The sequence below is a fragment of the Patagioenas fasciata genome, chromosome 1 (genome assembly GCF_037038585.1).
Source record: "Patagioenas fasciata isolate bPatFas1 chromosome 1, bPatFas1.hap1, whole genome shotgun sequence".
Taxonomy (NCBI): Eukaryota; Metazoa; Chordata; class Aves; order Columbiformes; family Columbidae; genus Patagioenas; species Patagioenas fasciata.
Window position 1 is genome coordinate 93,832,107 of NC_092520.1, and position 12,377 is coordinate 93,844,483.

The 12,377-nt window shown below is 39.0% G+C and overlaps 1 protein-coding gene across 3 annotated transcripts in view; it reads left to right on the top strand.

Annotated features, from left to right (window-relative positions):
- Positions 1-11,900, top strand: part of SIM2 (SIM bHLH transcription factor 2) — a 63,420-nt gene extending 51,520 nt beyond the window's left edge. For all 3 annotated transcript variants that reach the window (XM_065862291.2, XM_065862299.2, XM_071810978.1), the window contains 3 exons: positions 1,296-1,464; positions 2,602-3,010; positions 9,559-11,900. In XM_065862291.2, coding sequence (XP_065718363.1) covers positions 1,296-1,464; positions 2,602-3,010; positions 9,559-10,286 — 1,306 coding nt within the window. In that variant the 3' untranslated portion in view covers positions 10,287-11,900. The remainder of the gene's footprint in view (positions 1-1,295; positions 1,465-2,601; positions 3,011-9,558) is intronic.
- Positions 11,901-12,377: the final 477 nt, after the last annotated feature.

Consider the following 12,377-nt stretch of genomic DNA (forward strand, 5'->3'; position numbering starts at 1 on the left):
TATATTCAATAAGAGAGATAAGTAATAGTGAAACACACTGTGACTGAAGAGACCATCTGTGGGGGAGAAATAAAAAAGGGATAGTGGGCACCTGTTGTGTTGAATAGTGTAAAAAAGTGGGGAACTATACACTCTTTTCTTCTGTCTAGATGAGTCCATTTCTTATGTGGCCTGAAACTAAGATGCGTTTGCATGATGTCTGTGTCAGGATCACATACGTTTGCATATGACAGTGTTATCTCTGATACCTGACTTTGGGGGGTTAAAGTATATGAATTGAGAAACCATAGGGTGTTTCCTTAAACTACTTGAAGTAGACACCCAGCCCTAGGCACAATGGTTAATCCTGCCCTCATTCCTGTACACACGTGAGAGACAGCAGCGCGAGGGAAAGACTCAGCTCTGCAACCTGCTTAAGCAACCTCCTCAAGTCCTATGAACTGGCGCAAGAGATTTGAGTAAAAAGGACACTGTGCCAGAGATATAGCAGCATACTCTTGAGTTGAATTTACTTCTAGGTTATTCACTATCAAAAAATGATGGAATTTTGAGAGAGAAGTAGTTTTTTGAGTTTTGTTTCTTTTTTTTTTCTAGTTATCCTTTCAAAAATATGTTCCACTGTTGCTACTGACAAAACCAGGGGAGATCATTTAATCATCAGAACTGTATCAATTAACATTTCAAAATATGATCTACAGTCTGTTCTTTATTTTTTTTTTTCCTCTTTTATACAAAAATATGCCTTCTCTATGAGGCAGATAAAACTGAACGGAACAGAGCTGAAATGAAAATCTAGAGACTGTGAGAAAAACAGCATTGCAGCTTCTATGGTCTAGTCACAAGCACATTGTGTTGACAGAAGAGGAACATCGTTCATTTTCCTTACCTCGGGGTTAATTGTGAAAGCAGGGCAGAGACCAATTCCTGATCGAGGAGACAGAAGAATCGATCTGTGCCTTTCTATCAGCTGACATGGCCATGATTCGAAACTGCAGGGTGCCACAGATGGCTGAGGAGAAGTTAGTACAGCTCAGGTTCAGAGAGTGAGGACATTCACTACAAAGATGCTAAAGCAGTTCCCAGTGGAACATTTGTGGTAGACTTCCATGGGGATGAGGTCAGACCACAAAATTCACTGTCTGCTGACACCCCCATCCTTGCACTGTGGACTCAGTGAAAATTTTGGAAGAATGAAAACGAAAACATTGTGAAACCTAATGTGTATTTTCAAATGAGCTATTTTGGATTTGTGCAATATATTTGAGTATGTAACTTATTGGACTGTTCTTTTGCAGAGATGTTGAGTATAAGGAACTTCAGTTGTCACTGGACCAGGTTACCATTTCTAAGTCACAGTTTTCATGCAGAAACTCAGTATCTACCTCGCAGGAAACAAGGAAAATAGTAAAACCCAAAAGTAATAAAATGAAGGCAAAACTCAGAACAACGCCTTACCCACAACAGGTAACTTTTTGAGCAAAGTTTACTTACCAATCATTGTGGCAGAGTGCTTGGACAGGATAGAGATCACCCAGCACTGAACTTACTGTAAAACTGACTATAGTACTCTGCTGCAGGAACGCCCTCGTAAACAGGAATACAATTTGACCCTTTTGTCCTTGGGGTGGATAGCACTTGTAGTGCATACCAACTCTGTCAAGTGATGCAAACACAAATTTTTTTTTTATTTGAAGTATGTAAAGTACTTCAAAACCAATGCGATTTCTCGGTAAAAAGAAGAAAAACATGTACTAAGAATAGCTGTGTTGTGAAAATTTGCATTGGTGTAGAATACATCTCACTAATTGTTGACAGGCAGAGCTCTTAATGTCACTTAGATGTTAGCAGTGTCTTTATGCTGGAGAATGCATCATAAGAACGAATCGTAGCAAATACACCACTGTCGTGGGATTTGGAATAACTCTCACTGTCACTGGGTAAGCTAGAACCAGATACGAAAGGCAACTATGGAGATTGTCCATAAAACCACGTTGATGAGACAGACAACCACCACGAGACATTCTTAGACTCTGCAATGTATATTGCTGGAAGGGGTTACTATTACTTTAAAACAGCAGTGAATGCAGATAGCATTCAAAGCAATGAGAGCCCCAAAAGCATTTGGAGTCTGGAGAAGGGCGTGGGAGAAAGTGTGAAGTGAAAATCATTATAACAGAAGCTCATGCAAAGGACAGATTTTGTCTTCCTACAATTTTAAAGGTTGACATGCCAGTATAGGCAAAATCACATTCATGGTCTGCTACTCAATTTATCAGTGCTTTCCAGTGCTTAGCAACCACCTTCTGCCCTCTGGGATTTACAGCTGCCTACACTTAGTAGCTAAAATCCAACTGTCAAAATTATCAAATAAACCCTTAACATTAGGATGACAAAAAAGTTTTTTGTTCCCATGCCAAGTGAAGGTAAAGTTACTGTGAAGACAGGGAACTTTAAATGCTTTGGTAAACCAGTCCCTTTAGCCAGGGAGATTGCAGTTCAATGAGGCCCAGCTTTGGGTGCCTATATGATATATTATGCGGTTTCATATAAAAGTTAGTCATTTAACTCTCTTCCCCTCCATTTTTTTTTTCTTTTCCCCAGCAATACAGCTCATTCCAAACAGACAAACTGGAATGCAGCCAGGTGGGAAACTGGCGATCCAGCCCTGCAGTGAATGCTGCCACCATTCAAGAACAAAACTTCCATTCAGAAAACAGTGAACTTTTATATGCCCCGTCATATAGCTTGCCTTTCTCTTACCATTATGGACACTTCCCAGTAGATTCTCATGTCTTCAGTAGCAAAAAGCAAATGCTGCCTTCAAAGTTTGGGCAGCCTCAAGGAGCACCTTGTGAAGTGGCTCGATTTTTCTTGAGTACACTGCAGACAAACGGAGAATGCCAATGGCATTATGCCAACTCCTTGGTACCCAACAGCCAGTCACCGTCCAAAAATCTTCCTGATCAGCCAGTGAACATCATCCGACATAATCTTGCGCAGAGTTATGAAGGTGGGTGTCACTTCAAAAAAAGAAAAAAAAAAGAAAAGCTGTGGGGCGTCAGGGGAAGATTTGTGATTGTAGTTTGAAAACAGGAACTACAAGATGTTTAGGAAACACAGAAAATCAGAAACAGTGAAGTGTGACAACCACTACGTTTATAGTATTTACATATACATCCTTCTTCCCATTACCACAAACACTTGATTAGGAATATTATCAAAGCATCAGTAACAAAAATGCATTTATCAGAATCACTTTTAGAACAGGGTAGAGATACCACCTCCTTTAATCCTGGCACAGTTTACCCCCTTGTTTTGCACTATTGTAGTTATTTAGTGGAATTACTCAGGTAAGTCAGTGCTGACATCAGAAAGAAACAAATGTGCTTCAGTTCACATATAGAAATTAAAATTAATGTGATCTGTTTCCATGTGAAAATTGAAGGTTGACCTTTCTGAGTATGAAGCCATTCTGAATGTCTTTACCTTAGAATTACTACAGTGAAAGAGTAAATGAAACGCACTGTCTCCCTGCTTTATTTAAAAATGTCTTCAGTGCTTCTCCCTGATCAACCGCACCATCTTTCTATACAGATGGTCGGCTCAAATACTTTGAAGGAAGCACTGAAGACATTGACTTTTCTGAGGTGGCAAACTATAAGAAATAACCTTGCAAAGCTACAAAATAACTTAATGTAAAGAAGCTCAAGATACGCTCTAATCATTAGATCTCACATGTATTACATCTATCTGCATACAACATTTTGATTAGTTAAAAATCACTCATGATGATTGACTGGTTGACATACTGCTAACAAGTTAGATGCAACCACTTCTAGCTTCATTCAGGATGGGATGGAGGAACCAGTAGTGGAAATTAAAAATTAAAAAAGCTAGAAAATATAGGCTCAAGATTCTTGAGTACCAGAAACAAGTATGTATTCACTTAGGGATATGACACTAGGTAACCTAGATCCGAAGGGAATACCTGGGGAAGTTAAAAACTGAGCTTGCTACATCAGACAGAAGACAGTATCAGACATTGAATGTGTCTCCCACAGAGAAGCAAATAACTTTTGCTCAGGGTGTTCTCCCTCACAGGATTGTTTGACCTTACCTAGCTGATTGACCTCACCTAGCTGACTGTAGCATTTTATTTTACTGTTCTGTGTTTAGGCTGAAAATGAGCAAGTCTGAAGCTCTTCTTACAGCCTAGAGAAAGTTAAATGCCTTTTCCAAGTCAATGCTTCTTTAATATGCTGACTTCCTTTTGTTGCTGTTGTGGACAGGGTATGAAAAGAAGTATCTTTAGACCAAAAACAAGAACTGGTTTTATCCTTTCTAAAGATGATGTATCTTTCTGGAAAAGGAAAAAAAAAAAAAAAAAAAAAAAAAAAAGCTACATCTTTAAAGGATAAGGATTGAAGTAAATCTTGCAGAGTCCCAATGTGTCTGCAGCAACAGAACTATTCTAGATGTACAGAAGCCAGATCAGCTTTTCTTCTCTGCTTCCAGGGGAACAGATACTGTGAGACAGACAGAGAAAGTAGATCCACCCCTTGCTGGTCAGAGGGTGCCATCAGAACTGAGAATAGATATGGAAAGAACAGCCTGTTCAGGGAAGAGTCTGTAAAATTGACCATGGCCGTAACATTTGTCAGAAAAGCCCAGTGAGCATAGCAGCAGACAAGCAATTTACCATCACTTGGTTGATATGGGTAGATAACTCCTGTTAAATATATAAAGTCAGAAGGATTCCACAGGAATTCTGTTGAAAAAAGTTCTAAAAAAACCAGCAAGCATCTGCTGGTATTTTTCAATTTCACCATGCATGCACACCTTCACCAATTTTTATGGTCAGGAAAACGGAGCTGTGATACCAGCAGTTGTTACCTCTGGTTCTATGTCTAAAGATTTTGTTGCTTAAGTTGGAATACGTGGGTTCTCTTTTGAGCACAGCTGTATTTTAATGGATGTTTAGCTATTGGGCATTTGATGAAAACTGAATTGGTACAATTAATTCTCTGCAAAGGCACTTACAATTGTACGCTTTAGGAAGGAAAAAAAGAATACGGTCAAACTCAGGCCTGGTCAGAGATCATTGCTTGAGTTCACACATAGTGTTATAAAAGGGGAAAGAAAAATGTAGCCTCTGCTGCAAAGAGGGTTTATGTCTAATTGTTCCAGAGTTTGTTTCCTCTTGAGGTAGAATCAGCCCTGTTGTACTCTCGCTGAGGCTGGTGGCAGGAGAGAAATCTGAGCCTTTGGAAGTGATTTTTTGCTCTGAATTGAAAGGGGCATCTGATCTTTCTTACGTTGTCAACTGCTGCTTTTTCCAGCAGTTCACTGAAAAACTGACAGCCAGTAAGCTTCAAAGCAGAGAGGATCTGCTTAGCATCATTATCTTCAATCCAAAGGCAATGCCAAATATGACATCTGGCAACCGGGTTGGATGCTAGGCCTCACATCCATAGAGTCATCTGCCAAAAATGCCGTAGACCAGAGACATTTTTCTCTATGGAAAATAGCTTCTTTTGGAGAGATCAGAGATTTTAAGATGATCATGCCAAGCCATCAAAGCTCTGGAAAAGCACGTAGCAGATAAAATTGCCTGCAAATCAGATGCTGCTGCCTCAGAATCTAGTTTCAAAGCTTCTTCCAGTTGTTTTTTTTTTTCAGCTGGTCTAGTCATCAGAAAAGAAACTTCAGAGAAGGCAACCATCTTCTTAGTCAGGAACTTTTCTTTTGTACACTTGAACGGACACATTGCTACTGTGGGTACCACAGCACCCACTTGTCACTAAGTTATTCTGTTGGCCAGTCTGTACTAGCTGTGTGAAGCTTAGTGCCACTAATCATGCCAAAACTCAGGAAATTATGAAGAATACTAAGAAAATCTATGAAAAAGTTCTTGTCTATCTTCCTCCTTGAATCCAGCTCCCCAGGTTTAGCCTATGCCTACTGGAAGAAATAGAGGACATCTACTTTGGAAAGCGTATTCCACTGGTGGCAAAGAGGTCTTGAAGATCATGTTGTCTTGCTATTGTTTTTGGAGGGAGAAAAATGGAGAACATAGTAACTACAACATCAAGCCATGCCTCAGATGATTTGCAATTAGGGTTTCAGGCCAGGAGACAACATGGGTATTGAGCTGATCTAAAAAATGTCTTTTTCATAGGTGTGGGCAGCAGTAAGATATGTTGCATCTTCACCTTGTTCAACACGGATGGATATCAGCATGCCTTTGCGACACAGGAGTGTGTGTCCTGATCAGTATAGCAGCTCTACCCATTCATCTTCAGCAAAACTCAAGTGGTTGAGTAGTTGCTCCTTTTCTCTGAAGGCCCTCTTGTACAGAGGATTAGGAAACACACTGAAACATCATGGGCTACATGTCAACATTCAAGTGTCGGCATACTGTCTTTTTGAAACATGGAGTACACGCTTCTGAGACTAGTGTAGGTCAGAAAGCTCAAGAAAAATTACACAAGGTAAAGCATGCACAAAGAGGGCTTCAGCCCAAAGAAGGTTTTTCACAGACAGGATGCAAAAATCTGCTGATAAGGACTGCATACCTTTCGCATGAAGACCAATGCTGACTTCCAGTCTTTATTTGCTTTAACCTGGTTCCAAGATGCCTTTCTTTCATTTTGACTGAAATAGACAGGGGCAATGAGAGAACAAGGAGTGTCTCTAAACCACTAACATCTTGGTAGAGAAAGGAACGTTTGTGAATGAAATACCTTTTCTGCAAGCATCTTTCCCCACAGAGCACCATCTGATCTTTTACTGCACTGTGTAAAGGAGATGAGGGAATGTTCTTCACCGCAACAACACATTTGACAAGGGAAAGATCACACTAGTATACTGTAACTATGAATAAACACAATATGTTCTAAACAAATACCTGGTAGAGTAGCTTTCCTGTTCCCACTTGGATGGACGGATGCTGAAGTCTGAGCAGACTGTCTGCTGTTGGGGTTCTTATCTCCAGGTTTTCCCCCAACTTAACCAAGCTGCACCCTGTGCGCCAGCAGAAAAGTAGAGCGACTTGGAAAGAATTAACAGAGACATGATGCCTGAAGGACTAAGTTCACTGTTGCAGTTGTAGGCTGCTATGGACAGAGGCAGTGTAAGCACGTACAAAGGGCCTCCTAGAAAGCTCCTATCACTCTGGTATGATATACAACCTTGTATGTGGAGTGTATCTACCTCACTTAGCATAGATGAGTTGCTCTGGCAGAAAAGTGGTCCAGAAAGCATTCCAAATTAATGCACTGACTTAACAACCATAAGGTGTTTTCAGTGCTGGAGAAGTGCAGAATGCATGGGAGCCCCAGGTGCCTGCTGAGGCAAGTGCTCCGGCAGCTGCCCACGTGCCAGATGGGCGGAAGCACTCCTAGGGCGCTGCCCTTCTACAGCAGCACAGAGCAGCCAGTCAGCTATTAACTTCTGTATGAAAAAAACTCTTTCCCAAGGCGCGCTTGGGTTTTTGTCTGCAAAGGAAGACACAAGCAGATTTAAGGCTAATTCCAGTAACTGTTCTGGATGTGAGTGGCCAAAACCTAACTGTGCTCTGTTGCACTGCAGACATGACTTGCTTAACTGCTCTAACTCCACAAATGCGCTGACAACTTTAATGGAAGCCTGCAAACGATTAACCAGACCCTTACCTTCTTTGTCAGCAAAAGAGATGAAAACCGTCTTTGATAAACAGGATAGAACAAAATGGACCATATCCTGTAAATCTCCAAGTATTCAAATCACCTCTTGGTACCAAGAAGGTAGCCATCAGCCCAGCAGAATTTGAGATTACAAAAATGAAGATAACAGGACAGAGGCCAATCGGTAGCTGTGATGCTTCAGCTCCTCACAAGTGTGGGCTCTAAAAATGAAAAAGGACAATCTTGCGTTCAGAGATTGGAGTCATAGAGTAACAATACTCCATGCTGCACTGGAAGAACAAGCCCGTCACTCCTGTGGATGTGTCAAGTGGGAAAACCACTAAAACCAGTATATCAGATTAGATAAACCAAATGAGTTATACGTCAGTAACTCTCAGCATGGATACTTATTTCAAAGTAAAAATGCCCGAGGTAGAGTTAAAATTATAGTAGTATAATTACAGTGGTGAAATTTCTAAGTTACACTCAAGCATGTGGCTGAATCCCTGGTTTGATTTGTGATCTAAGAGGGTCATTTTTCAACAGCTGATGAGAATTCACTTGACTTAGATCTGCATATACTTCTTGGTACAAAATATATACATGGAAATTAAAAAGAATAACTTGAAATGCTGTTATTTCTAGGAGGGTGGTAGATTGATCAAGGAAAAAATTAGATCCAGATTCCTGTATAAATTCTGGTGTTAATCATGTGGTGCAACTCCCTCTGAAATTAATGAAGCTGCGCATATAAAAAAAGGTACAATTGAGCTATTTCTGCTTCCTCTGTTATACGTGAAGGCTTTGCCAGTCTACTATAGCACAGGGAATATTTAATTATTAGCGAGTACAGTTACATCAGCAACCACTACAGGACAACTCCAAAACTTTTTAAGATGTTGAATAAAATTTTTAGAAAAACAGAAAATCCCTTTTACAAAAGGTACTTAGGTTTCCAGGGCTTTCAGTGAGCATAACACAAAATAGAGTTTAGGTTTAATGTGAGAAATTTGGTAAGTGCCTCATTTAACCGTTAAAATAAATCTTTCAAATATGCCTTGGAGGAGTAGTATAACTGTCAAACCGTTCATACAAGACAGTGCAAAAAATTAGAACTCGCCTAATTTTAGCCATACTGTACAGGAGTAAACCAGTGGATTTTCTCTTACCATTTGTAGATAGGAGTGTACAAAAAGGAAAAGCTGTATAAGCCAAGCAGAAGATGATAAGAGCAATCCAATTTGCTTCAAGACTTCAGCTAACATGCAGAAACTTAAGATAAAAACAAGATTACTTAATATATTTTAGAGAAAAAGCCTGACTAGAAATCCTAGGTTCATATTCTCTTCAAAACTTAAGAACTTAGCTTCTGATTTTCCATGCATACCCAGTTTAGTAGACATTCAAACAAATATCCTCAGTGTATGTTGTAAATTACATTTATATTAGACATACATCTTTATTATATGATATTACCTTAAAAGCAGAGAGACAGCATTACTCAAGAAGTGTTTCTGTTGCTTTTCAACAGATATTTTTAATATCTGATGCTAGTTTTTCAAACAGAATTATGTTAATAATGACAGTGATTTGTAATTATTCAGTCAAATAAACGGGCATTTCAAATGGAAAAACTTCTCAGAATTGTTCAACACCATCGGTCCTTCGGAATGGGTTGTTTTTGGTTTTTTTTACATTTTTCAGTACTGTCTTAAAGAGAATTATCCAAGCCACTGAAGCAAATGGGAATGTCTCTGATGTCTTCAGTGGGACTTGGATCTGGCCCAAACCAAGCGCGTATTAAGGTTCGGTCATAAAATGTGTTACAGTCTAACTATTGTTTGAGCTCATTGTCAGTAATTAACTAATTAACTTGTTTTCTCTTTTCTGCAAGTGCCCGTACCAAACAGGAGATACAGCCAAGATGTTCTGTCTGACAACTTTACAAGCTGCACAGCGTCCGTGCCAGGCAGCAGATACAAAGAAGAGATTTATGATTCCAGCATCATGAAATCCAACAAAATAGAAAACAGGATTCAGCCACCTCACCACCTCATTAAAGAAGAAAACAAATTAGCTTTTAACAGAGAACTACAGGAAAGAATGAGCATTAATGAAAGTTCTTTTTCAAACTCAATAGCCAGTTCCTTGCTGCCAAAATCAGAATGTTTCCAGTCTAAAGCTATAGGACAACTAAGTCATCTCTTGCCAATGCCCTCAGTATATGAGCAAACAAGAAGGATTTGTATGAAGGAACCCAAATATGGGCATATTAGTCACCATGCTTCAAATCTAGATGAACTGGACAGTGATGAGAGAATGACTGTGAAGCTCAATCATGACTCTGAAAGCGAACGTGTGATGGAAGCAAGACCTCCTGGACAAGTTCCATTTGTGCTTCTAAATTATCACCATGTTTTAGCCAAACACGGCACATTTCAAACTTCATCATGTACAGCGACAGGACATGTAGGAGAAAATTACGGATACAACTCTGAGGAAGTAAATACATTTATTTACAAAAACCAAAGCCCCTCATCAGCTTCTTCTCCAGAAACCCACAAGGAATCTGCACTACCCCATTATATTGGAACTTCTGTAATAATAGCCAATGGAAGGTGACGGTAATAGAGGAGTATTTACACTTAATGAAGAAGCCAAAGTGTAATGATTTGCAAAAAAGCATGAGAAAACATGGTTTCATTTACTGAGCATAGCTGAGGGTCAATGAGGGACAGACTCGTGTTCCTGGCAAGCCACGTGTAATAAAAGTATCTCCAAGGTCAGGAAAAACCCCTACATCCAGCTTCCATGCTTCGTTGTCACAGATTAAGCTCCGGTGCCGGTGAGAAGACATGTTACAGATCTTATTTTTGTTATTTTATAGTGTGCAACAAAATTAAATGATAGGTGTTATATGCAGAGATTTATATGAAGAACATTTTTTTCCTTAACCCCTCCTTCTCGAAATACATTCAAATTTTTTTTTATCATTAACTATACACTCTAGTTTAGGTATTTTTGACAAACTGTGTGAAACCTTGCATCAAGTCTCCATCCAGGTGTTAGACACCTTGAAAAATGAACTTTGTTTAAAGAGTGGTGATTTTTAGTATCCATAATACAGCTGTACTAACTAAACAGAACTCTGTTTGGAAAAAGCTTATTTATTAATTATCCAGAAGTTTTTAAACTAAATAAATCAAATCCAGATTTGATTTATTTAACATAGATTTCAGTGTTCTGAGATTGTTACCACCACCACTTAACTCTACGAGGAATGATATGACAAATTAGTACATACAAAGACGTGTATTAAAGGGTTACAGGTCTTGTCATGGCAAATTGGGACAAATCATGTAGTGGGAACTAAAGATTACTCCTTATGAAATGTTGTAATGAGAAAAAGAAACTTCTAAAAAGTGCATTTCACTGAGTATTCTGGGAGAAGGCTGTGCAGATTTTCAAACCAGCTAGTCAAAAATACATCTTAATAATAGCACCAGAAATACTTTCTTTATAGTCAAGGGAATAATGAACATATTTATGCTTTATTTTAAACTTACCAGTAGCCTTCTGAAGTTTGAAAGGTTCAGCTTTTAACACACGGAACTCCCTTAAGCATAAATCTCATTGTCAACACAAAGGTAAGATTAATATTTGACTGATTCGTGCACTTCACAAATAACGTCAGTGGACAATCTGAATACAGAAAGTTGAAAATTGCTGCACAACCACAAAAAAAACCAAAATCGCACTTGAAGTGAACGCTTTGCACACATCTCAGTTTGTAATAAACTGTAGCAAGCAAAAAGCGTACAGCACACATCTACATTTTGTCCAGCCTATTAGGAAGAGATTTCCCCCCTTTTTTTACTTCTTTGGGAAGTTTACAAATGAGGAGACATAGGGATTTGTGTTTAATTGACAGCAGTCAGTCCACTTTGTTTTTCAACCACTTTCCCAAATGGCTTTTGTGTGCTCTTGATAAAACAACAAATGGCTCCCTAAATAATCACTGTAAATATCAACGATAAAAGTTGGACATCAGAGCCAGCTATACTTAGCTATATTCCTCAGCACAACTCAAGGCTAGTTTACATTTTCTAACCCTTCTTTCTCTTATCAGACTCTCTCTAAGGAGACCTTCACTAAAGAAAATGCTTACCTGGCTTGTGCAATATGGAAAAACACTCATGGATTGCACCTTCTCGGATTAAAATGTAATGAAATACACATTTTTTTAAATTACGTGTTCTCAATCTTTTATACGCAGCAATAATATTCAGTCACCTCCTTGTACCACAGAATCACAGAATGTTAGGGATTGGAAGGGACCTCAAAAGATCATCTAGTCCAATCTCCCTGCCGGAGCAGGAACACCTAGATGAGGCTACACAGGGATGTGTCCAGGTAGGTTCTGAATGTCTCCAGAGAAAGAGACTCCACAACCCCCCTGGGTAGCCTGTTCCAGTGTTCTGAGTACACAAAATACTTTAAAAACATATATTTGAAAACAATTTTCAGTATTTTTAGTGCTTCCTATTAAAAGGTTAACAAAGGAGGCTTTATTATGAAGATAAATTGATGTTCACTTGGAAGTTGCCAGTTGTCCCACTTCATTTGCTAAAAAAGTATGAAAAGTATCTTCTGTGATAAACATAGCAAAAAATACCTAATCAGCCATTACCAGAATACTGGCTTAAAAAAAAA